At 34.4% G+C, this 27,885-nt stretch overlaps 1 protein-coding gene across 3 annotated transcripts in view; it reads left to right on the top strand.

Annotated features, from left to right (window-relative positions):
* The window catches only part of LOC123672630 (nephrin-like), a 516,260-nt gene that overhangs the window by 471,918 nt on the left and 16,457 nt on the right, over nucleotides 1–27,885 (top strand). The window contains exons 8-10 of one of the 3 annotated variants that reach the window (XM_045606833.1): nucleotides 19,782–20,082; nucleotides 26,938–27,078; nucleotides 27,136–27,284. In XM_045606833.1, the coding sequence (XP_045462789.1) occupies nucleotides 19,782–20,082; nucleotides 26,938–27,078; nucleotides 27,136–27,284 (591 nt within the window). Of the gene's footprint in view, nucleotides 1–19,781; nucleotides 20,083–26,937; nucleotides 27,285–27,885 lie in introns of all 3 variants that reach the window. The other 2 variants (XM_045606823.1, XM_045606814.1) reach the window with 2 other exon arrangements.

Genomic DNA, 27,885 nt, shown 5'->3' with positions numbered 1-27,885 from the left:
CCGGGTGGCTATGGAAAATCGAAATTAAGTTGGTACTGGCTCATTCAGTAACATTTTGAATTGCAGATTTCGGGTTGGCATTGGAAATGTCATTGACAAGAGGTTAGATTTCAGTATGTTTGTGTTATTGGTTTTGATCGAAGAAATTTTGAAACTTAAAAGTTGTATCAATTTCAAACACACATTGATTAGTTTATTTGAGTATTTCTCACAGTACTGTTTGAAAAAAGAAGAAGGCAAGTCATTACAACCTGGATTATTAGTGGAAGAAAACCTGTGCAATACGATTTCACCTTCAAACAGTTCAAAGAATCATTGAATGATTTGATTGTTACCAAAACCCGAGCCAAAAGCAACCAATATATCATCCTGGATGAAATTTGACCAAAAAGCATCTGGATTTTAATCAATCAAAGACAACATTACATAAACGTAATTGGTTACAAGTTCAAAACAGTTAATAAAAGGAAAATTCTTATTGATAAACAGAAAAATATAATAAGTTGAGTACGATTTTATGGTGAATACAGAGAATATTTGCAACAAAATGTGAAATTCATTTATCTGGAGGAAACTTGGTTATTTGAAAATGCCAGCATTATTCAACAGTGGACTCTAGAAAGAAAACAAAATGTTTTTCAAGTATATTCAAGGGTAAAAGTAGAAGGAGCACTATTTTGAATGGTGGATATTTGGATTTTTACCTGGATGTTTTGTTTTGACAGTGGTGATCATGAGGATTATATAAATCTATGAAGATAGAATTATTTTATGATTGGATTGCTAAACAAAATCTTGGCATTGCATCTATAGCTTATTTATATTCTATATTGAAATTAAGTATTGTTATATCTGTGTTTTGTTCTTCAATGACTAATCCAAAAATCTAATAAATTTCAATTGCTTTATAGAATTTTTACTGAGTATTTAATTGAAAAATATATTCAGAAGAGTAACTTCAAGAATTTCTTCATCTCTTACCCCCTTGAAGATAATAATAGAATGCAATAAAATTTTAAAATTCACAAATTAAAAATAATTTCATGCAAAAATGCTTTTAGTGAGTGAGTTAAAGCTGTTATGGGCAAAATAATTTATGTAATTTAATAGAAACTAGTATACAAGCATTTCAATAAAAAACAGAAAACTCGAGTACAAATAGTATCTATATTTTTCATACAAGTTTAATCAATCATTCATGTCATGAACAGTTTCAATAAATAGTGACTTTAGAAAGTAATTTACACATCGGCTGATAAATTGGTTCCAATTTTGAAAGTTACAGTACAACTGTGATGTCAAAATTTTTCATATACTAAATGGATTCTTTGAATTTTATTTCTGTCTTATTATGATACGGCTCTTCCATTCACTAAGCTACACTATTTAAATTTATCAACCAGTTTTTTCTGTTTTCTTCACCAGTTTAGACAGCACAGTTAAAATGATCCATAAGAGTGATTTAATAAGAATTTTGCAAGCAGGTTGGTATCCAGTGTCCATCAGTAATGCAACAATTTCTGTAGAGCCTTTGGCGAAAAGGAATATGCCTATTTTAATGATCTTCAATGGGATCTTTCATGAGCGACTCTTAAATGAATAGATATCTCTTCATTGAATTTCCTTGAAATGAGATAGCATTTCACTATATTTTTACGTTATATAATCTGAATTTCAATTTATGAAATCATGACTGTATGCGTCCCTTCGTAATAATCGTAATTTCGAAAATTCAGGATCTTTCGGATACAAAAATGATGAAAATAATTTAAACTGGTCATTTCTATGATGAACCATAGCAATTTTTAGTGATATTTTTGTAACCAGAAATAAAGCCGCGACTAGACGTTCATGGCCTACTTCGATGTCAATAATTCCTGAATGGACTGTACAGGGTGGGCAAATTTCGATGTTTCAGCACTACAACTTTTAAACCAGAGGTGATAGACAAAATCTGATACCCACTTCTCGATCTCTTTTTCTGAGAAACTATCAAGGGTAGTATTCATTTTTGGCCACCTTCTTTTGTTTTCGAGTTATAAGCGAAAATTGGAAAAATGGCGATATCGAAAAACATTCATATCTCCGTTGATATTGATGATAGAGCTCTGAAATTTAAACATTATACAGGCACTTTTTTACGTAGAATCCAGTGGCGTACTCGTCTTTTCAAAAGGGTTTTTAATTACGAAGCTATGACCCAAAGTTATGTTTTTTTAAATGGGAACACTATATTTCTGTGACATTTTTTGAAAGCTTAATTTTTCCTGATTTCAAAAATATATAACATCATATGGTTCGTATCAATCTAAATAATAGAAAATGGTCAAAAACCTTTTTTTACCTAAGATTCTCATTATTTCTATGGTTTCAACTGTTGACGAGCACAGAAAAATTGAGCTTCCTATAACAAGAGAAGTGTCCTTCCGTTATTCCGTTATTTTCTATGATTTTTACTAATTCCCTTCGTAATTAAATTGTTCAATCATATATGCATTGTTTCATGTGCTATTTGAAATGGATTGGTATAGTATATCCAAAGTCACTTGGAGGAAGATGAATATTTCAATTATACAAGGTTTGTCCAAGTTTCCAGAAATTCCTTTGGGGCCAGTGAATTTATTGCCTAACAATACTTTTAGATAAACCCCGGTATTTTGCAGATCGCGGTATCCACTTCAAAGGTGCATCTATGGCCAAGAGTTTTTATGGAATAGTTCAAGTGTCTTTGAATAAACTGTGCGTATTCAATCTGGAGACCTATGAAAATAATCTTCTGATGCATCAATCTCATTACAACTCTTTCGATTGAAAAAATCGATCCTGTGGATCTTTTCGTTATTTCCGAATTTATTTTTAGATGAAAAATTTATAAAATATACCTAGATTCGAATTTTGTATAAATTAGTAAAAAGCATAGAAATAATCAGATTGATGGAAGGACACTACTCTTGTTATAGGAAGCTCAATTTTTCTGTGCTCGTCAACAGTTGAAACCATAGAAATAATGAGAATCTTAGGAAAAAAAGGTTTTTGACCATTTTCTATTATTTAGATTGATACGAACCATATGATGTTATATATTTTTGAAATCAGGAAAAATTAAGCTTTCAAAAAATGTCACAGAAATATAGTGTTCCCATTTAAAAAAACATAACTTTGGGTCATAGCTTCGTAATTAAAAACCCTTTTGAAAAGACGAGTACGCCACTGGATTCTACGTAAAAAAGTGCCTGTATAATGTTTAAATTTCAGAGCTCTATCATCAATATCAACGGAGATATGAATGTTTTTCGATATCGCCATTTTTCCAATTTTCGCTTATAACTCGAAAACAAAAGAAGGTGGCCAAAAATGAATACTACCCTTGATAGTTTCTCAGAAAAAGAGATCGAGAAGTGGGTATCAGATTTTGTCTATCACCTCTGGTTTAAAAGTTGTAGTGCTAAAACATCGAAATTTGCCCACCCTGTACATGTAAATGAAGAACTGTGTCGCATGATTTGTCACTGACAGTCAGTTTTGGGTAAATTTTTTTCCGATGTTCTTCATTTATTTTTTCTGGTTGTGAAAACGCGATCAACAGTTTGTGTACAAAACCCCTTCTTTGGGGGGTATATGGTTCAATGGAAGACAGGCTTTCCACTGACTATGAAAAAAATAAATAAAATGTTATTATAATATTCCTCAGAATGAGGAATATTCGGGGTTCAGCCCGTCGCACTAGGGACAGATCTTCTTATTGATTTTCTTTCTTGGGGACAGGATTAGATTTCCAGGTTAATTAAAATCAATTAATTCTTTAAAATTAAATATAATAAAACATAAACCAAAATTATAATATTCACAAAATTTGTGTTATTCTACTCAACGGCCAAAAATTTTATTACAGAAAAATATCTCAAATGATCCACTACTCAACAAAAGTAAACAGAATTAATTATTGAACGCTGAATTTGGGAGAATCAGGACTACTCAACAAGACAAAAATAAAGAGAAACACCGAAAAGATCGTTAAACTGATAATTGCCCTTATCCCGCGGGGCTAGGTTAGTATACCTAGTTTTAATAAACTTCAACTCTTTCACACGAGACGTGTAATCCCTCTTTAAAACTCCACTCCCGATTCGCGCACTCCAAGCTATTCTATTTCTATATTTATTCATTTATTTATTGATCGAAAATACACACAATACAAATGATGTGCATCTCACAGAGGCAATCGAGTTGCCTGTTTGTGAGCTCGATTTAGATCTACCGTATTTGAATAATAATAATAATAATAAGTTTATTCATCCTTTAAGACACCATACAAAAGGTATATAGGATAAGTCAACAAAAAAAAATATACATATATATATATACACATATAGAAGCTTAAATCTAAGACCAATTATCAATACAATATTCCCTAATTGAATAATAACATTTTTTCAACAAAATTTCCTTAACTTCAAGTTTGAATTTACGTAAATCCAGTAATTTCACAGAAGATGGTAAGTGATTGAATAACTTGATGCTCTGATAAAGAGGAGAGCATTCAAATTTGTGAGTTCGGTGCTTAGGCACTAAAAGAATCTGTGAATTTCTGGTCTTGTAGTCATGGTTGCTGGATAGTTTTTTCCAGTTTTTCTCATTTTCCTTTGCATACACAAGACATTTCAAAATATAAATGCAAGGTAAGGGCAATAACCTATTCGCATTGAAAACTGGCCGACAACTTGTTCGAGGACTCAAATTAAATATTGTTCTTATTATTCTTTTCTGTGCGATGAATATTCTTGAGATATCCACACAGCTGCCCCACAGAATAATATTGTATGTTAAGTGGCAATAAACCAGGCTATAGTAAATGTCTAACAGTGAACTAACAGGAAGTACATTTTTAATTCTAAATATTGCAAAAAAAGTGGTGTTTAGTTTTTTGCAGAGATAATCAACATGGGTAGTCCAGCTTAGATTTCTGTCTATATAGACACCCAGGAATTTGGTAAATTCACTTGGAACAATGGTGTCCTCCATATAACGAATTCTCAAATTACCCCTCTCGAAATTTCTGAGGCCAAAGTAAACACATACCGTCTTATCCACATTCAACATCAACCCATTCGAGTGACACCAATTCACAAATTGTGTTACAAGGGCCTCACAAGCAACTTGTAATTCTCCACAGCTCCGGGCCGAAATAACAACCGAAGTGTCATCTGCGAACAGTGTCAACAACAGGCACGTTAAATGATGAGGCAAATCATTTATAAATAACAGAAATATTAACGGTCCCAGTACGGAGCCCTGAGGGACGCCAAGGTCCACACCATACTCTTCCGAAAAATGATCATCCACTCTAACTGACATGATTCTCCCGTTTAGAAAACTTCTGAGCCATTCCAAAAATATCCCCCTGAATCCTAAACTATAACATTTGTCTAGAATGAACTGAAAGGAAAGTGTGTCGAAAGCACAGGAGAGATCAAAAAACAATCCCGCTACACAAAAGTTGCTATCTAGACACTCGTAAACAGATTCCACAAACGAAAGTGCAGCTGTCTGTGTTGACCGACCAGTACGAAAACCATGCTGAGCCGAATTGAGCAATTTGAATTTATTCAAAAAATCCAGTATTCTAGTGAGGACAATCTTCTCGAAAACTTTGGAGAAGACACTAAGTATAGATATAGGCCGGTAATTGGTTATCTCATTCACGTCACCCTTTTTGTAAATGGGAACAACAATTGATTTTTTCAAAATTTTGGGAAATTTACCTGTACTGATGGAAAGGTTTATTAAATGAGCAAAGTGTTCACAAACTACGGCAGCAACTGATTTCAAAATTTGAACCGAAATAAAATCAACACCAGTGCTTTTTTTATTTTTTAACTTTTTTATTGTTTCCAAAACCTCATGCTTAGAAACGGGAAAGAAAAAGAAATTTTTGCATAATAGTGGTGATGTTGTACAAGAAACAGATAGATCACCATCATAAAATGAATTTAACTTAGATCTTGCTACTGAAGAGAAATAACGACCGAATAAATCAACCAACTCAACGGGATCATCATGAGTTATTCCATTGATATTAATACAAACAGGATTTCTATTTTTTATGCCTCTTGTTGTTAAAGTATTTACCAAGCTCCAAACGGTTTTAGCTTTGTTGTCTGATTTTTCAATCATCGAACAATGAAAACTGAGTTTGGTTGTTTTTATAAGCATGTTATGTTGTTTCTTCGCTCTTCTGTACATTTCAAGAGTGTCTGGCGAACCTATATTCTGGTGAAGCCAGTATAAATTATTTAAATTCCACTTGCTACCCTTAATTTCGGCGGTAACCCACTTTTTCCTATTATTACCTGAATTCTGTCGCATAAGAGGACAACACTGCTCCAAGTGATACTGCATTATGTTACTGAAGCTTTGAAAACACAGATCAACATTTGGTTCCAAATAAAGATCATCAAAACATTCAGCAGAAATACATGACACCAAATTAGACAAGTTACTCTGATTTATATTACGTACCAGTCTGAACTCTGGTGTTTGTTTTTTTAAGAAGCCAGAACATAAATGTAGAAAGATGGCTCTATGGTCACTAACATGCGCCTCGAATACTGTTGACTTATAGTTATTCAGTTCAGTATTGGTGATGACATAATCGACTTTTGAAACAGAAGTGTTCCCATTTATATTGGTGAACACTCTAGTAGCCACCGTTGAAGTTACCCCTAGTCCAAAACAAAGCAATAAATCAGTTAATTTCTTAGTTTTAAAATCTTGCCTGAGATAATCAATATTAAAATCTCCACACAGAAAAATGAAATCTACAATATTGAAACAGGCCAGCAGCGCATAATGCAATTTATCTAAAAATAAATCAATATCCCCATTACAAGGTCTATATATGCTTAAAATACCCAACCGAGCATTCCGAAAAGATACCTCGATTCCACAAATCTCGATATGCATCTCCTCGGAGAACTCAGATAACAACAATTTTTTATACTTTAAACCTACTTTACATATCAGCATAGAACCTCCATGCTCTCTGGAGGAACGGCAGAAACAATCAGCCTGTATATAACCCGGTATAACCATCGCACCAATACTATCCTTGTTGCACCAGTGTTCCACCACACTAATAACATCAGGATCTTTTTCTTCAAATAGTATTTCCAGATTTTCCAGTTTATTGGAGATGCACTGTACATTCAGCTGCATTAGTTTGAAATCATCAGCAACTGGACGGTTATGTACCAAGTTTAATTCTTGCTTTCTTGATTCATTTTTCTTCTGTGAAAAAATGATGGACATTTACTTTGTTGGGCCAGTTTGAACCAACGAGTGCTTTTTTGTATTCTGAGCTGGGAATGAGTACCTTAAACGAAGAGTAAGTTTCAGGAAAACGTGAAGACAACTTTTCACATTTCACAACAGTGAAATTCTGCTTCAAAAATGTCTGTAATTCCTCAGCAGTGGTATCTGGTTTCAAATTAGACACATGTAAAGCTTTAAAGCTATCTAGACCCTCTATAGAAGACGAACCAGAATAACTGCCTACAACCAGAGTTTTTCGTCTTTTACGGTTTGTTTTTTTATTCTTGACTAAATTCCATTCTGCATCATCTTTCTGCACCCGGTCTGGAACTTGAACATCCACCTTCTCAACCGAACCCAAATTTCCTAATACATAGCCAACAAGAACTAAACAATAACAAAAGCAGAAAAAGTAACAATAATTATCAAATACCAGCCAATGAAAAAAAATTGCCTTGATACAAAAAATATACAGAAATCAATGAAACTTAGCCGCAATCCATCTCTTTAGTTTATTTTTTGTGAAATATCCATCACTCCAAACCTTGAGTTCATTCGGACAAGAGTTGAAAACACTTATTTCTCTAACAATGCTACTTTTGGAATCTACAGTCCTCTATCTTATAGGTAATTGAACACTCTTGTTTCTAGTGACACTTCCTGATCTCAAAAATTCACTTTTAAGGTTTTCGTAATGGTATCTCAGTGATTCCAGTAAAGACAATTTTTCAATATTTAGGGGGACATCCTGAGCAACTTTGTTATTAACAACTTTCAATATTCTTTTTTGTTAATTTTTCAAGAGGTTCAAATAATTTGAATAAGCTCCACCTCAAGCAATTATACCATAATTAATCACACTATGAAACAATGCATAGTATATCTTAAGAAGAATCTCACTGGGCATTATCTTACAAAGTTTGTGAAAAATAAATACCAAGTACTTTGCCTTATTCAGTAAATATTCAACATGCTTATCCCTCCTCATCCTGTTATCCAAAATTAATCCCAAGTATTTAACCGAATCAACCCTATTTATTAATCTTCCATTTATACATGCATTCAAAGATTGTGGAGCACTATCACAATAGTTACCTACCAAAAGTTATGAAGACTGTCTTATCTATGTTCAAGAAGAGCATGTTAGACGTTAACCAGCCACTTATGTTCTTTAAATAATAATTCAAATTGTCCTCCACTCCTCTCCAGTCGACACCACCGCGGTATTAAAAGACGAAAGAGACCAACACATCCTCAGGCACCGAGTCGAAAACATCATTAACATACAAAATAACAAAGCAATAGTCCCAACTCCGTCCCCTGAGGGACACCAGTACTTACCTCACAATAATCACTTAAAACATCATTTATCTCCACCCTAAGGCACCTTTTTTCTTGATATGATGTTAGTAGTTGCAGGGCCATACCTCTAATCCCATAATTGTACAATTTGTCCAACAGAATACCTTGATTCACGGTATAAAAAGCTTTTGCTCAATCTAAAAAAGTCACGGCCACGGGTGCGCTTCTATCAAACTATCTATCACACCTAATGTTAAACTTTATCCAAAAATCCCTGTTTTCCTATTTCTGACCTAAATCGTCCTTTTTTCGTCAATTTCTTCTTTCTTAAATACTTGAATTTTCTTATTACCTGATCGATGCTTTTTTTTCACCCGTTACTAACGATGCCCTTGAGTTCCCGATCGATACTGCCTTATTTTTCTAATCCATTTTCCCAATTGATTTCTCACAGAGGGGCTTAGTTGAGGGAATTAAAAGCAATTTCATGTTATTTACCAAATATTTTTCCGAAGAATTATTCCGTTCAAATATGTTAGATCAACATAACTGCGTATTGAACCTTGAAAGACAAATTTCAAAACCGTGTTGACCACTCAATTTTTGTGGCATTAATGATCCATATATTTGAATTGCGAGACAAAGAAACTGCTGAAAGATCTAATAATGAGTTATCGATAATTCGAACCTCTCACGCTGCGTAGAATTTGGTTCGATATAATCTGGAAAGATTTTCCCAATTTCCGCTTTACTATATTTGCATGAAGCTCATTTGATTGATTGATTTGATGTGCATCGAATTCATAGTTCAGATTCATTCCATAGCGCATTTCAAAAAATTCGAAATCTGAAACTACCCTGGAAGAAGTTTCTGGGTTTATCCGTTCGAAAGAGGGGCGGACAAATTGAATTTGATCACGATTGGTCATCAGATGAACTGTATAGTTTAGGATTATCCTCTGCTCAAAATTCGATAATTGCAGACATCGAGACATAATTATATACCGTTCTGTTCGGACAGCGAGCATTCAAAAGTTATTCTTTTTAGCTATACAATTATCTGCAAAACTATTTATGACTACTCAGTTTTTGGTAATACATATTTGTCCGGATTCGCATAAAAATTGGCTCTGTAAATTTTTTCATTTTATTACCGTGTGTTTTCTTTTGAATAATTTCAATGCAATATATAATGTAAATTTAAGAAATTCAGAAAATTGAAAGAAACTTTCACTAATTACACTCCAAAATATCTAGGAGTTTGATGCTTCCTTGAATTTCAAGGTCCATTGTAAAATTTGGGTATGAAGTTCAAAAATGAGGTGGTTCTTCATAGGGTGCTGATCTAGCACTCTTCATTCTGCAGCTCTGGACTTGGTTTTTCTGCTGCTGAATACAGTTGTGTAGTGACTCGGTCTGCTCATAGATGGCGTTATGGTTGTATGCGCCACACTACATCGGCCCCGGCGTATTTAAAAGGGTCGTCGCGTTGCAACCGATAAGTGAAATATCTCCAACAAAGGGAAAATCGACAGAAAAAGAGCAAAAAACCACAACTGATTATAAAACAGTTGGAAAGAAACCCGTTGAAAAGAAATCCGTTGAAAAGCAACCCGTTGAAAAAAACTTGCTAGAACGACTCTGTCCGCACAAAAGAGAGCGGAACAGAAAGAGTGTGTCGATGAATTAGATAAAATCACCGAAAAACTATTCAGTAGAATAATGAGAAAATTCGAATCCGTAATAGATTCGAAAATGAACAATTCATCCGTAATAGATTCGAAAATGAACAATTCATTTGGTAAAACGAATTCATGAATCTTACGAAACAAAGGAAAAATATCAAGATAGTTTCATGGAACATAAACGGCGTGAAATCGCGAAAAACCGAATTAGAAGAACTTGCAAGAAACAAGGCTAACATCAAAGGATAAAATATTGTATCAAAATTACGTGGTACATAGAAATGATAGACCGGACACGGTAGACGATGATGGCGTGGCATTGATTGTCAAGAGAGGCATCTACCATAACGTCGAAAGAGCCAACCCGGATATGTTAATAGAAACAATAAAGGTCAATCTGAAAATGGACAAAGAAGAAATGAGTATAATCTCAACTTATAAACCGCCAGATGTACAGAGTGGGCAAATTTCGATGTTTTAGCACTACAACTTTTGAACCAGAGAAGATAGACAAAATCTGATACCCCCTTCTCGGTCTCTTTTTCTGAGAAACTAGCAAAGGTAGTATTCATTTTTGGCCACCTTCTTTTGTTTTCGAGTTATAAGCAAAAATTGGAAAAATGGCGATATCGAAAAACATTTATATCTCTGCTGATACTGATGATAGAGCTCTGAAATCAAAACATTATACAGGCACTTTTTTACGTAGAATCCAGTGGCGTGCTCGTCTTTTCAAAAGGCTCTTTAATTACGAAGCTATGACCCAAAGTTATGTTTTTTCAAATAGGAACACCAGATTTCTGTGCCATTTTTTGAAAGCTCAATTTTTCCTGATTTCAAAAATATATTTCACCGTATGGTTTGTATCAATATGAATAATAGAAAATGGTCAAAAACCTTTTTTCGTCTAGAGTCTCAATATTTCTATGGTTTCAACTGTTGATGGACACAGAAAAATTGAGCTTTCTATAACAAGAGTAGTGTCCTTCCATCAATATGATTATTTCTATGATTTCACTAATTTCTACAATATTAGAATCTAGGTATATTTTATAAATTTTTCATCTAAAAATGGATTTGGAAATAACGAAAAGATGCACAGGATCGAATGTTTAAATCGAAAGAGTTGTAATGAGATGGATGCATCAGAAGATAATTTTCATAGGTCTCCAGAATGAATACGCACAAGTACCGTTCCATTCCAAATAGCATATGAAATAATGCATATATGATTGAACAATTTAATTACGAAGGGAACAAACAAGAAATAATATTTAACCCAATAAAACAACAATTGCACAATGCACAGTCGACACATCTTCTCGATATTTCGCACCGAATTCAATAGATATACCTATATGTTAAACTGTGTTCAAGCAACCTAGGAAATTTTCTCCGAGTTCATTTATATTTTTCTAACTATTTTTTAAAAATATATCTAGATTCGAATTCTGTAGAAATTAGTAAAAATCATAGAAATAATCAGATTGACGGAAGGACACTTCTCTTGTTATAGGAAGCTCAATTTTTCTGTGCTCGTCAACTGTTGAAATCATAGAAATAATGAGACTCTTAGGAAGAAAAAGGTTTTTGACCAGTTTCTATTATTCATATTGATACAAACCATACGATGTTATATATTTTTGAAATCAGGAATAATTGAGATTTCAAAAAATGGAACAGAAATCTAGTGTTCCCATTTGAAAAAACATATCTTTGGGTCATAGCTTCTTAATTAAAAACCCTTTCGAAAAGACGAGCACTGAATTCTCCGTAAAAAAGTGCCTCTATGATGTTTTAATTTCAGAGCTCTATCATCAGTATTAGCGGAGATATAAATATTTTTCGATATCGCCATTTTTCCAATTTTCGCTTATAACTCGAAAACAAAAGGAGTTGGCCAAAAATGAATACTACACTTGTTAGTTTCTCAGAAAAAGAGATCGAGAATAGGGTATCAGATTTTGTCTACCTCCTCTGGTTTAAAAGTTGTAGTGCTAAAACATCGAAATTTGCCCACCCTGTACAATTACTTGAAGAAAATGCACAGAGTCTATTAGAAGGACAACACCCGAGAATAATTATAGGAGACCTGAATTGCAAATTACCTGAATGGAATAGCAGAGTAGAGAACCCGAATGAAAAGAAATTGAAAAAATATGCTGATAAACATGAAGCAATTGTAATCGGACCTGAAACACCGACATACCTCCCATAAGGTCCAGGGCTACCGGATGTGATTGACATAGAGCAAATCAAGCAATTTTCAAAAAATGTTTGCACCAATTCAAAACTCATAATATTTCTGAACATTTAACGTTGATTTACTTGAAATGAAAAGTCTCTCTAAAGCTGAATATTCATTTAAAGAATGTGTTTAATTTCAAAGTTCAATTTACATAATACTATCGATTTTTTTTTGAAAATCGAGACGATACGTTCAAGTTCACTATCACGTTATTGTTCACTCAAAAAATGAAATGAATCTGACCTGTATTTTGGAATTCAAAAATACAGTTGATTAGCACTGAAATAGCAGTGGTATGAACAAGGTATTGAACACCCTTAAAATGGCCTTGTTAATACGGAAGTTGGTGTAGCTATGTCATTTCTACAAAAAAAATATTGCAGATGTCCCTTCAGTTCTGAGAGTAATATATGGGCGCTTCACTGTTGGGTACATTCAAAACCTGCGCTATCACGTCTCGAAATTACCTGTAGTTTTGAAGTTTACCATTGCAGGGAAATGGTCTGCTCTGATTACTTTTACAATTTATTCGGTCGAAACTTGGAATGAGTCCCAAATAGAACAAATTGAAAAGTCCACGGTACCTTCAGCTCGAATAAAGTAGGATTATCTTGAAACCAGTGGCGTGACTAGACCCTTAGAAGTATGGGAACTGAGGCGATTTTTTTTTTTGATTTTTCAAATTTTATATGAATCTCTTCTGATTTTGCAACAAAATGAATCATATCCATTTATTTGTCTTCATTTGTGAAATTCTCAGATTCAGAATGATCTCCAAAAGACGTCTCCGTGAAGTTAGCGCCCATTTTTTCGAACATAATTTTTTTTTTTTGCATTCGTCAGTACCTTTGTAACACAAATATTTTTTTTGCACTTAGTGATTTTTTGAGAGCTCGTTCTAGGGCCAATCATTATATCATTTCTTAATAATGTAATTTTTCGAATTTTGAGACTCAAACGATAAAGTTCGATATACTGATGATAAATCCTTCCTCGAATTCGTTGCTGTCCGTCCGGTGGTCCAAATCTATCTTTATACCTATACATTCTTTGGAAATGAACTGTAATTCTATGCGATTCGAATTTTGAGCGCTAATAATTATAATATTTCCGAAACAATTGAAGCATATTGCCCTTTCAATATCTCAAATAATAAAAAAGAAGAGATTGAAAAAATGAGGACAGCACTGAGTGCCAAAAGATTTTGAATGGTTGTTCATCATGCTTTTATTGCACATTTGGAAATCACAGAACTGTATAGAGAATTGTATTGAATGTATTCATTTTAATGTCATTGTTGTCGGTTATTTTATCTAGACCATTATTCTTAATGGTACGACCCTCCTTCGACTTGAGTAATTATATTTGACATATAGAGACCGAAACAACTCACAGAAATATTAGTCAATTTTACAATGTTCGAGTTTTATATGCTTCTGGTAGCTCCATCAACATGAATTTGTTTATACATCTACACGCACTGAATTTCAAATAGGACACTAAAATATTTTTTCATTAAGTTGACTTGAATTATCTATGGTTTTCATAAAGCAATCAATAAGGAATTTCAAACAAACCACTAGCTAACCTGGCAGGGGGATATTCTGATTGCAACATTAAAAATTAAAAATCACATCTGAAACATCAGAAAAGCCGCTCCATGAATCAAAGACATTTGATGTTTTTCAACAGCAGTTGAATTATTCGTCTAGTTTGTGATTTAATTGTATTTTCGTTCAGTTCTCCAGTATTTCTCCAAATGTGATTTTTTTAGGGATCAATTGCATATGCAGATTCTGTTTGTTTAATTAATATCAACTACTTTGAATTCTAGCCCCTTCATATCCGCCAGTGATTCACTTTTATTATGATATAGCGTTACACCTAGTAGCATTTTGGTACCAACCAAAAACTTCTTGTTATTGCTTGAACAGTTCACAAAGCTTGAGATATTTGCTCGTCCTATTATCCCCATCCATTCACGAAGTTGCCGATGTGTTATTCTGATTTTAATCAATGTAAATCATCATCATTTCATCCTGCCAAAATTGATTTGATTATTCGAATAAAATAACAGTATGCAATACCACCCAAAATTCACGGTGTTTCGAAAACGAGAACATTAATTAATTGAATTAAAAAATTCAAACCGTGATAATATTTCGACTACTGTTGAGTCTGATTCTTTGATAACCCAGCAATGATACTGGAAACCATTGACGTCATAGTAATTGTTCAGATGAAAAGATATATCATAATTCATCCTTCTTGATCAATTCATGAAGAAACAGTGTGACGAATCACCATTGTAACTTGACTAAGATATATTTTTATCTGACTAAAATTATTGTCGGAAGACATTTTCCTATACTAAAATTTGTTATTTTTCGAATAGCGTGGTTTGTTGTCGTGAACTTTATCGAAAAGGGTCTCTCTATAAAGCAATATAAAACAACATAGAGAGCCTTGACAACATGATATGGTTCATTATCATCTGCGAGTGTTCCTGACCAGTAAACAACTTTGTATTTAGGGCTTACGCTAGAAACAACAGTGAGCTCAAAGAGAAAGTGTTCTTGTTTCAATGCCAAAACCCCGAAAAATAATGCTTGAGTGAAGTCTCTCTTGTGCTACACAAAAACATGCTTTTCCTTATCGGTTTTAAGGCCCTGCAGTGAGGTAGAATTCGCAAAAAACCTCCAGATGCATCATCATGGTTGCTCAGGAATATTCCCCAGAAAATAAGTAGAGGCAATATGTCGAATGTGACCAAGTGATCCTTTTTCGAAATGCAATTTTGTGGGATTCAGTTAAACTCGCTTCAAGGTGTGTCAATAGTCGAAACTTTTATTCAAGCAAATTTTAACACTCTAAAGATTTATCAAAGACCCATCCACAGCTAAAAAGTCATAGTTGTGCGGGCTATCTCGTCTTTAGACATAATTGAACTTTATTTGTTTTTAAGAGTGTTATATTTGAACAAGTGAGTTCTGACGAGTGATAAGCAGAATAATATTTTTTGCAACCCAAAAATCGGTTAAGAGCTTCTGGTCGAAGCAATATAGTGCTATAGGACATACAGCCCAAGTGGTACTCACCAGCAAATCTTCCCGGTCAGGTGATCTATTTACACTAGCAGCTTCAATGGTCGCTGTACTCCCCAGATTTGAGTCTTTGTGATTTGTTGACCCCAAAAACTAATCCTAAAATTGAAATTATGGAAGAAATTGTCGAAATAATCCCCGCCACTCCAGTCCTGGCTCCATGTCTATTACTTGCCGAAAAAGCATTTGGACAATGTCAATTCTAATGAAGTTTCAGGAGAAAAAGTGAAGGTATTAAAAAAACTTTTTGACAAAAACATGTTTATAATATCTCTCACCTTTTTTTAAGAGCCTTCGAAATATGGGAACTAGCCCTAACGTATCCTGTATATGAATAACTTTTGTGGTAAAATCAAAAAATAACTACAAGAACAAATTTTTCCAAAAAATCAATAAGGGTTGGTTTCAAATAGCTTCGGCTTCTTAAATGAAGTGCTGCAATGATATGCTCTATGAATTTAAGTGGATTCAAAACATAGTCAATGAAAGAGAATGCTGTTGAGGATAACATTGGAGAAAATCACATAATTCTAGATTATATTTATCTCTGTGGGATAAACAGCAAATTTTCACCTATGTAAATAGGTGAAAATTTGGATAACAAACAACGATCATTATGAGTTCTAGCCTTTACCACAATTCAACGTCGTGGCAAGCGTATAATGGTGACAAATAGGTCTACTAATTCCGACATGAATAGCGAAACATTGTATCCAGGTTTCCATCATGCTCAGTTGCCAACAAGTTTCATTGAAAACCACCTTTGTTCGCATTTCGCGTCGTTACGTATGGAAATTCCGAATATGTGCCTGTTCCAAATGAAATGGGTCATCTTTTGGGATCTTTTGAATTTTGTGTTCCTAGTCCACAGGATATAATCGAGATAATTCATAAATTCGAATCTAATGTTGTTAGTGACCTGTTTAGGACTATTTCTCCCAATAAATTTCAACCAATCAGGTTAATAAAACAAGACATATTTTTTGACACTAAACTGTTTTCTTAGAGAAAATTTCACCCTTTCTAGTAAAATAATAAAATTACTTGGAGCCCTTTTTTTAATCGAATAGGCACTCTCAACTATTTTTATGAAAATATAAATGTACTTGAATGCACCTTTAGGAACTACGTCTCTTTTTTACTATATACTTATAGTGCGTCATGTTTCAAAAATGTAGGACGTTTTTTTGAATTTGACAAGGTGAGTTTAACCTAAAAAATATGAAATGCAGAGACTGCTTCAACAAAAATTGAGAGAAATTAGAGAAAGCAGACCGGCAAAATTTTATTTTGCCGGGGCGCCAAAATGTCTGGCGGCGGCCCTGTAGCAACGAACCGATATTGTGTGCTCTGGGTGAATATTTTTGTGACGTTTCAGACCATCGCAAACATTTGGAATAATTATCAAAAATATTTTCACTATTTCAGTATCGAAATGAGTTCATTACAGTACTAAAAACAGTACTGTAAAGAACTCATTATAGCATTGTTTTCAGTTATATTTTTCGTTTTGTGGCTGTCTACACTGACTTTCGATCCTATCAAATGTCAACACAGGTCAATTGTCAATTCATTTGGATATAGTGAAATGACTTGCAATATTATTTGCAATTTCTCCTAATTCCGGTGACCGGAGGTGTTAAATCGGTTTCGATTTAATTCAGGAATTTAATGCGTAATTATAACTTATTTCAAAATTCGAAACGTAGGATTGAAACAGTCATACCAACTGCCAAGATACAATAAAAAAGTCACTAAGATAAAATTGTCCCCCATAGACCCCTCGTGCAAGCCAAATTACCGAACATTTTTCCGACTGCACGTAGTGCAGTATTTGGCAAGCAGTCTGGATATAACTGAATATTATTCGATGATTAATGCCGCAGGTATTCAATCCCACGATACACTTTTTTAGAGCTCAATTACTATCCTTCATCTTGGAATTGCGGCATCAAATTTGTCACGAAGGAGACAATGGTATCATCCATCATGGTGAAATCCATGAGAACCTGACTAGTACCAAGATCATTACCCCAATCTTTCAGAACATCATCCATCTAGTAGCACCGTAAGAGCACTGTGTCTACCAGATTAGTGGGAAAACCCTTTAGTAGGGAACACCTACCATAGGGTACTTACTCCTATCATTTTTGCCAAATTTAAATATTATAGACTCTCCAGTAACCATCCCAAATTTTTTAAATCTTTCTTAAACGAATGAAGTCAGCATCATCAAATTGGGGAGAAAATCATCACTCACTCAAATAAACAAAGGATTCCCTCGGGGATCATCCTTGGGGCTACTTATTTTTATAATTTACATAGCAGATTTTGTGAGTTCTGTCAAGAACTATCGGATACCATTCATTCGCTGATGACAGTTATTCAGGTTTTGTGACCTGCTTTCTATCAAACAATTCGCCAAAAATCATAACCTCCATATTAATCTGAAAAAAATAATGCCTTATCTTTTTTGGTAGTGAATCTGCTGTTTATAAGGCTAATATAACCGAGAAGATACCAGCTTTAACTATTAGAAGTGGTAAGAAACCTTGGTTTATATGTAGATAGCCCATTGAAATTTTTAAACCACATATTCGATTTATTCAGACAGCAATATGTCTCTGAGACTTTTGTACATTTAGTTGTCTTCACTTTTTGAATTAAGGTTTGAGAGTGCAATCAACTCGTTTTGTCGTGTTTTGTTGATTGTGATGTAGTCTATGGTTTTTTTTCGATTCATCTCGAATCGTCATTGACTTAACGGACCTAAGTAAAACATACGCTAAAGTTTCAACTGCCGGTCATCACTCATCTCAGCGATGTTAACTCGAAAGTTCTCAGAGCACAATGTTCAATGTCCATTCCGTCGATATCTTTAGCCATTTTCTTGGGTATATTTTGCGGCAGAATCAACCCAACAGTTTATACCCGCTTAATTTACTCAACTAGAGGCGATCAATAAGGATCTTAGGGAGTCTGAGCTATCGAGATTGCTGTAGAAATACTTTCAAAGCTATGGGTATTTTCATATTCCCATCACTTTTCATTTCAGATAATTTGATATATGTATATATAAAAACAAGGAAAAATATCTGGTACGATCAGACATGCATGGATATACAGGGTGTTTCCTAAACATGCGGCAAAAATTCAGGGGGTTGTTCCTTGGACTATTTTAAGCATGTTTTGTCCTTGGATGATTTTTGAAAAACCTCTTTGTTTCGAAGATACAGGGCGAACAACATTTTTCATATTTTTAAAATTAATAATAGTTTAAATAAAAATGCGTACCGCACTGTGTTTACTAAGTAGATACAATTTATTTTTAAATTTGTTTAACAACATTCCAATTACTAAAAACGGCCAGTTTTTTGACTAAAAATTGATAAGTGCGATTGCGAAATCGGATCATTGCTGGGTGTAACTTAATAAGAAATGATCCTGGTGTTTTTGAAAGGGTTCGGCAGTCAATGAGGAGAAGATTGGATGCTTGTATGCTGGCTAGAGGTGGTCATTTTCAACAGTTTTTGTAGGTTGAGTTGAATTTTCATGTAATTTTTCATAATAAAATGTTATTATCTGAAATTTTGTTTCCCCTATATCTTCGAAACAAATAGGTTTTTCAAAAATCATCAAAGGACAAAATATTCTTAGAATAGTCCAAGGAACAACCCCCTGAATTTTTGCCGCATGTTTAGGAAACACCCTGTAGTATACGATACACGTCACTTATTGGGGAGGATTTCCTGAGACAATTAAATCTCAACAAGCCCCTGGATTCCAGTCGGTATATCTATACAATAAAACTCCTGGTGGGCTGAAAAATGTGCCAATGAATGAGTAAATAGCAAAAATGAAAATTATATTAGTCGCTAATATATCTTATTCAATTGATGATTTTAACGGTTCAACTCTGGATGAGACTCTTTTATTGTAATTCTGTTCTGGAGCATTCTTTTTACTCCTTTTAGCCATTTATTTATCTCGTGGTTTTTAAATCAACTTTTCAATGAAGTGTGATAGTAATGTTTTATTGGTAATGAATACTATCTCTCTCTCTTTTCAATAACATGATAGCTTGTGTTATTCTATAAGCGAAGTAATCGATTCCAAAATCTTCATTTACAGGTAGATGCAGAGCCAGGGGCTAAGATTTTCAGATGGAGCTTCAACAGTACCCCGGGGATTTCACGGGAGCTGACGGAGTTCTCGACGGACGAAGGGGGCAGCAGGCTGACCTACGTGCCAAAGATACCGGCCGATTATGGAACTTTACAATGCTGGGGTCAAAATGATATTGGAACGCAGCGACAGCCGTGCACGTACCATATCGTGCCGGCTGGAAAACCAGATCCACCCCACACGTGCCAATTGTTAAACGTCACACATATTTCCGTGTTTGTTTCTTGCAAAAAGGGATTTGATGGAGGTAAGTGCGATCAATTCGATGTTCATAGAATTTTTCGTATCGATGGAAAATTTCCAAAACATTCTCTGGGTGAAAGTGCAGAAGATAAGAATTACCTTATTGTTCATGATCCTGGAATACGAAAAATATTTTATTAATCTAACAAAAGTTCTTTATTTTTTATTACTTATTAGATATTCAATATATCTATTGATAAGTTCGGTTCTGAAACCAAACTTGTCGGCGGAATTTATTGAAACTTGGTATGTTATTCACACATGCTGGGGTCGAGTCAAAGATATATTAATTACTTCGTTCTGGAAAATTGAAATAATTGATATCTCGCTGACTCAACCCCAGCATGTGTCAATAAAATAACGTCCTATAAGTTTGGTTCTGATGATAGCCTCAGTATTTCCATGAATATGAAAACCTCCTGTACCTTTTTGAGGAAAGGCAGAAATTAATTTTTTATAGTCAACCCGTATTCCCCTGGTCCATCTCTTTATTTGATAAGAGTATGTGCAGGGTGGACAAATTTCGATGTTTTAGCACTACTACTTTAAAATCAGAGGAGATACACAAAATTTGATACCAGGGCCGGCGCGAGCAATTTGGCGCCTACCCGATGATAATTCGCCATTTGTGATTTTTGTAGCATTTTTGCTAATCGTTTCTACTGGGTTGTTTTTTTTTTTCGGATATTTTCACCTACAATAAATTCATAATAATAATACTTCACGTGCCTGTGGAATACATTCCATCTCTTATTCAGTTAGGGTAATAAGCAATACTGCTTACATTGGTTGGGTTGCCATGTGTTATTTATTGAACAGGCGGCTTGGTGAAGACGGTTTGGAGATTTTCAGGGAATTTCAAAAATCAAGACTATATTTTCTCAGAAATATATGTAAGGGTGGTCACAAACTGGGCTAAATTGCCGCTCCTTGAAAAGAGGCGCTTGAAACAGTCGCTTCACTGTTTCACCCCTAAGCAACCCCATTTTTTTTCTCTCTTTCTGAGAAACTAACAAGAGCAGTATTCATTTTTGACCACCTTCTTTTGTTTTCGAGTTATAAACGAACATTGGAAAAATAGAGATATCGAAAAAATATATATTTCCACTCATACTGATGATAGAGCTATGAAATTAAAACATTATACAGGCACTTTTCAACGTAAAAATCAGTGGCGTGCTCGTCTTTTCAGCAGAATTCTCAATCACAAAACTATGACCCAAAGTTATTTGTTTTTTAAATGGGAACACTAGATTTCTATACTATATTTTAAAACCTTATTTATTTATAAATTTTCGCCTCGACATCTGGGCTAACCTTAATTTTTACTGATTTCAAAAATATACGACAGCGTAGGTTTTGTATGAATATATGAACTACCTTTGTTAGTTTCTGAAAAAGAGAACGAGAATGGAGTATCAGACTTCATCTATCTCCTCTGATTAAAAATTTGTAGTGCTAAAACATCAAAATTTGAAGGGTAATATGGTGTGGTTTGGCACATAATATTCTTCATTTTGAATGATCACTGATTCAAAACTTAATCCAGTGTAAAGTTCAGTTGATGTATAAAAAGTATGAATACAATGAGAATTCCGCAAATTTTCAATTCAAATAGTTTTTTATCAAACAGAAAAATCGACTGTTCGCTCAAGAATTCCCTTCACGTTACATTTATACTAGAATTATGAATTATTCACAAAGGGCACCCATGCAGACTCGCCATATTCTGACAACAAGGAAATATGGCACCTCATTTGAGGGTGGGAAGACAACTCGAACCACCAATATATCTTTTATTACTCGGGTGAAATATCCTGGAAATGGCGAACTTGTATTAAGCTCCAAGCTCCGTTCTATTCACCATATTCCACGTGCACCACCAGCTTTGTGAATCAATGAGCTTTATTCCATTGTTCTATTTATAGTCCTACACGAACTGAAAGCAAAACGTTTGTATTTCAACCGAAATTCTACTGTCAGGATGAATAATAATTCAAACAACTTTTTCTTATTAGCGTGCATATCTCTGAATGGAACCTGGAAAAGGTATCTAATTGATGCAATTGGTAGATATAGGCAATTTTCAAGGAAATTGCACACTGTTTTTTAATTTGCGCTTATTGCCATATTTATTGATATTTGAATATTTTAATTTTCATATTCTACATACTTCAAGTTGATAAGCTGATAAAAATTGAAAACTGAATATCACATTATTTTATCAGAATGTTTTTATTTATTTATTTACATATATGTACACATGACAGAAATATCCAAAATATATGTACAGTGCATCCCATTTTGGGTGAGACTGCTAGGTTTCTCGCGTTATTTAAGATAGAGCCTTGCGGTTTTCACGTTCCTGTCCTACTTTTTTTCTGAAACTCAAGTTGGTCTAATCAGATTTTGCATAACTGTTTCCGTTCAAGAGAACAGGGCGATTTTGAAAATTGATACTTTTCGGACCCCTCCTTTATCTCCGAAGTTATTAGAAATAATGCTGAGGTAAAAACTACGTCTTAATCAGAATTCTGCGTAGAATCCAGTGGTGTACTCAATTTTTTTTTGGGGGGTACGGTTCTGAAGATTCAACACAAACGTATATATTTTTAATGGAACACCCTATATCATTACTTCGTTGAATTCGTTATTTTTTTCCCTTCAAAATGATGTATGATACTATGTAGGTAGGATGTTCACAAATGTTAAAAAAACACTAAAACATCAAATAATGATGATTTTTTGTGAATGGGCCGTGAATTTCTCAAGTTTCAATAAGAGAATTATTACTTTTGATTTTTAAAAGTAGTAGGTCATTGATGATACAAACATCCTTGTTGTTATTATGGCTACAATGCATTTGGGAGCATTGTTTTATCAAGTAGGCATTGGAGAGAAAAACCAATCTGATCTAGCTGTCATCGCTATGAATTATCGTTAACAATTATTGTTTTTTTTTATATGGGAAATCCATTGCCCATTAACAAAAAATCATCATTCTTTGATGTTTTAGTGTTTTTTCAACATTTCTGAACATCCTACCTACATAGTATCATACATCATTTTGAAGGGAAAAGAATTAAGAATTCAACTAAGTAATGACATACATGGTGTTCCATTAGAAAAAATATAGGTTTATGTTGAATCTTCAAAACCATACCCCCAAAAAAAAAATTGAACACGCCACTGGATTCTACGTAGAATTCTGATTCAGACGTTGTTTTTACCTCAGCATTATTTCTAATAACTTCGTAGATAAAGGAGGGGTCCGAAAAGTATCAATTTCCAAAATCGCCCTGTATCTCTTGAACGGAAACAGTTATGCAAAATCTGATAAGACCAACTTGAGTTTCACGAAAAAGTAGGACAGGAAAGTGAAAACCGCAAAGCTCTATCTTAAATAACAAGCGAGAAACCTGGCTGTCTCACCTAAAATGGGATGCACTGTACAGTGAACAATTCATTTGTAGTTTTTCCTCAATGTTTTCCTAAAACAATTTAAAAAACAATTGAAGAAGTCGATCTCTCTGGAATTTAAGTTATACATATCCGACACATCCTACATAACGGGGTGTTTCCTCCTGAATTCGTCCTGTAATTTTGGACCCTGAAAAGAGGTTGATCTCTCAAATGAAATGTGATTCGTAGAATTTCAACTGATCAAGAAGATCTGAAGGATCTATGTAACCCCGGACGAGTTTGAAAAGAAACACTAGATCCCTGCGTGTATCAGGAGAATATTTTATCCTCAGATGTTGAATGTGCCCTAAAGGGTAGATGTTCGTATCTTTTTATTCAACGTATCTGATGAATCTATTTTGAACATGTTCTAGACATTTTATATACACATCGAATTGAGGATTCCAGACACAACTGCCAAACTCAATCGGCTGAAAGGCGCATAATAAAGGCTGAAAAGAGGTTCAGTAGATCTGAAAGATTTGCAGGTTCTTATCATGAAGCCCATTAGCCCGTTATTCTCCACTGTATTGAAGATTTACTCTTCAAAAATCATCTTGGAATCGAATAAAATGCCCAAATCTTTCCCAGAGGATACCCTACAAAAAGTGAAGTCGCCAAGGGAGTAGTTGAAGTCGAAGGTATTGAGATATCTAGTGAAAGTTATGGGCTGACACTTGGTAAAATTAAGATGAATCTCGTTCAGTTTAGAGTATTCAACAAAGGTTTCAAGTCCCTCTGAAAGAGTAAGCAGTATGAGAAACATTTGACGGAAGAGAAGAACTCACCTAATGTAATTTGCGTATAAGGGGAACATAATAAACTCAAATATAAACAATAGATCGTTTACATATATAACGAAAAAGAGGGGTCCCCGTAATTCAATATCCTAACAATAACAAATTTTTTAAAATCTGAAGAATTCATACACAGTGTGTTCCGTAAACTGACGTCAACCCGGCGTATGCTGATAGCTTAGCTCATGCCCGACCAGAATATCCAAATTTGATTTTAATAAAAGTGTCTTAGCTTTCGAGATATCGACTACACCTCAGTTATATATAGTTCTGATTGCTACAGGTACAAATGTTGGTATTTTGTTATTCTTCTTTCGGTCGTAAATTACAGGCGGATAAGCTTACCCAACATGACCTAACTTTTTCACTCGGATTTTCCCAAAGTGCGTATGGTATTCTCAGAAAAAATGAATGGTTCTAACTTTATAATTTTTCAAACGTCTTCCAACGATGATCGAGCCTAAGGACCTAATAGATTAGGGCACCTGGTTGCGCTAGCCCTATAGGAAACGAGAAAAATGCTGCCATCATTTTGCAGCCACATTGATCCACATATAGCTAAAGATATTTCTTCTAGAAGATACAAATAATGGTTGAGACCTCATAGATATATATATATATATATATATATATATATATATATATATATATATATATATATATATATTCTTTTGAGAAAGAGCAATACAAATTATTAATTTCAAACCAATGAAGCATATGTGTCGATGAATCCCAGTATTAGCAGACGAAATGTTACCTCATAGATTAGAGATCTGGACTTCAACCATTTCGAAAATGGTAATGTAAAAGTTGCGAAAAACTAATTATTCCGATGCATTTCATAACGCACGAAAATTCACATATTGTTGCAGAAAAATAGTGAAGACCCCGAGTTCTTGATTGGATTACTTTGGTCAAATGAAAATCTCCTAATTATTATCTCCCATGTGATAAGCGAAGATATAAAAGGAGACACTTATCTGAAATTTTTGGGAAATCAAGTACCGCATCTTCCAGAAGAAATGCCTAAAAAAGCATCGAATTACTATTCCAAATTCAAATTATTCCAATTTACGTATTCAGATTCAGAATAAATACAAACATCCGTGACCAAATGTAATTTTCAGATATTTCAGGTAACGAGTGCTCATAAAAAGGGGGTTTGAATCGACTTATCAAGTGACTCTAACCCAATCATGATTACTGATCAATGTCATTAAGAACTTGAAAATTAATTACATGAAAATGGCAAAATTTAGTTAGTATAATTTGGTCTTATCACGAAGGAATGCAGATACAATATGCAATTGACTTTATCGTTAGCTGTCATGAAAAAATTCTTTGGTTTTGGTTGTTAGGAGATCTCCAATAATATGAAATGTACAACTTTGCTTCCGCCATTTTGCAATAGATGGCTGTAGCGGTAAGTGGTAATCGAAATGAAAAGATCGTAGATGTCATTCTATAAGGTATTCCTAAAAATAACGCCTTCGAAATATTAGTCGATTTGTGTCTGCATCATAAAGTTATTCTCGATTAAACATATCACCTTATGAGCCAAATTCTCGTCATTTGCGAGAGGTTTTAATTTTCTTATTTGATAAGAAGAAATCTGCGACTGAGGCTTATCCAATGCTCTCAAATACCTATGGCCGCTATTAGTGAAAGAATGTGTCGAGAGTGATTTCAATTCTTAAAGAACGGTGACGTCGAAGACCAGCATGGCGGTGGAAGAGAGAAGGTTTTTGAAGATGCAGAATGCAATACTTGATCAAGACTCGTGTCAAACACAACAAGAATTGGCAGGATCATTGGGAGTGACACAACAAGCCATTTCAAAACGCTTGAAAGTCATGGGAATGATTAAGAAACTATGACATTGGGTGTCGTACGAGTACGACAGATTTTGAACGGCGTTTATTTGCTTGTGAACAGCTGCTTGGAAGGCAAGAACCGAAAGGATTTCTGCACCCCATTGTGAAGGGAGAAGAAAAATGAGTTCATTGCGATAATCCTAAGCGTAGAAAATCATGGCGTTATCCCGGCAATGCTTTCACTTCGACGGCCTCAGTATTTGGTGGGACCAGCTCGACGTAGTATATTATGGGTTGTTGAACCCGACTGAAACAATCACAGGCGATCGTTATCGAAAGCAATTAATGCGATTGAGCCGAGCATTGAAAGATAAACGTCCGCAATACAACGCGAGACATGATAAAGTGATTTTACAGCTTGACAATACTCGACCCCATATTGCGAAAGTGATCAAGACATACTTGGGATTGGAAAGTCCTACCCCATCCGCCGTATTCTCCAGACGTTGCTCTCTTGGACTATCACTTGTTTCGATCAATGGCACACGACCTGGCTGACCATCACGAAAATACTTTGAATCATAAATGCATGACAGTTTTTCACAATAAAGCCTCGAATTTCGGAAAAAACGGCGGAAGCAAAGTTTTACTCCTATGTATTACATAATTTTCCACATTTTTTTCACCCGAACAACATCTATTCAAGTCAAAATTTAATCAAACTAAAATGATAAGTTGATAGGGATAATAAATATCAGTCAAATAACTCAATTCAAATAATTTCAGGTCTCAAACAACGTTTCACGATGATCTTGAGCTCGAGAGATAATCAAGTAGCTAATATGTCATCCATCAGCGCACCAGATTTCCACATAACGAATTTGGAGCCCGATCAAGAGTATTCCATCACCGTGTCCTCGTACAACAGTAAAGGTTGGTCCAAAACCAGCGAACCCATCAACTTCAAAACTCTTTCTACTCCAGGATTGAACGAGCAACGAAGATTTATGGATCCTAATGACGAAGAACAAGACAGTACAAAACCATGGCTCTATATTACTCTAGCTGCGGGATCTACCCTGATCATTGTCGGGACTGTCGTTGTGATCATTTTTGTTGTGAAGAGATTCAAGGTGGGTGAACTGGTCTTCAGTAATTTAATGTAACATCACAATCTCATTATTATCACTCTTACAACTGAGTTATATAGGGTGTTAAATGAGTAGTTAGCCAAAGCCTAGTGGTGAACGCAGGTCATCCAGTCCAGACCTCTCAGAGAAATAGCTTGTTGTGTATTTTATAACTTTTAATTCCGGATATACAGGGTGACTCATGTAAGTTTACGTAAATATCTAACATACATAACTTGGCAATAGGCTATCTGATTTTATTCAAATATTGTGGGTTTGTTCACTTCATACAACTCTTCAAAACGTTTAATTAAATTTAAATATTTTCAGGGCAGTACTCAGGTTGTTGAGTTTTTACTTTCAGACTTCGAAATCTATAATTTTTATACGTTTTAGAGAAATAAGTCGGTCTAATTTCAATTTTTACTTTTAATGGCACATTTTTCTTTCAAAAGAGTATCAAACGAGAGATTTCATGTTTTATCTAATTGCGTTGGTTATATGGGGTGGTTTATACGATAATGCTCTGGAGGGATTGCAGATCATTCAGAAGTATATTTTGAAAATTATCTTGAGGGTGGATAGAACGTATAGTACAGACTTA

Source organism: Harmonia axyridis, chromosome 1 (genome assembly GCF_914767665.1).
Source record: "Harmonia axyridis chromosome 1, icHarAxyr1.1, whole genome shotgun sequence".
NCBI lineage: Eukaryota > Metazoa > Arthropoda > Insecta > Coleoptera > Coccinellidae > Harmonia > Harmonia axyridis.
This window is presented reverse-complemented; position numbering and strand designations above follow the sequence as displayed.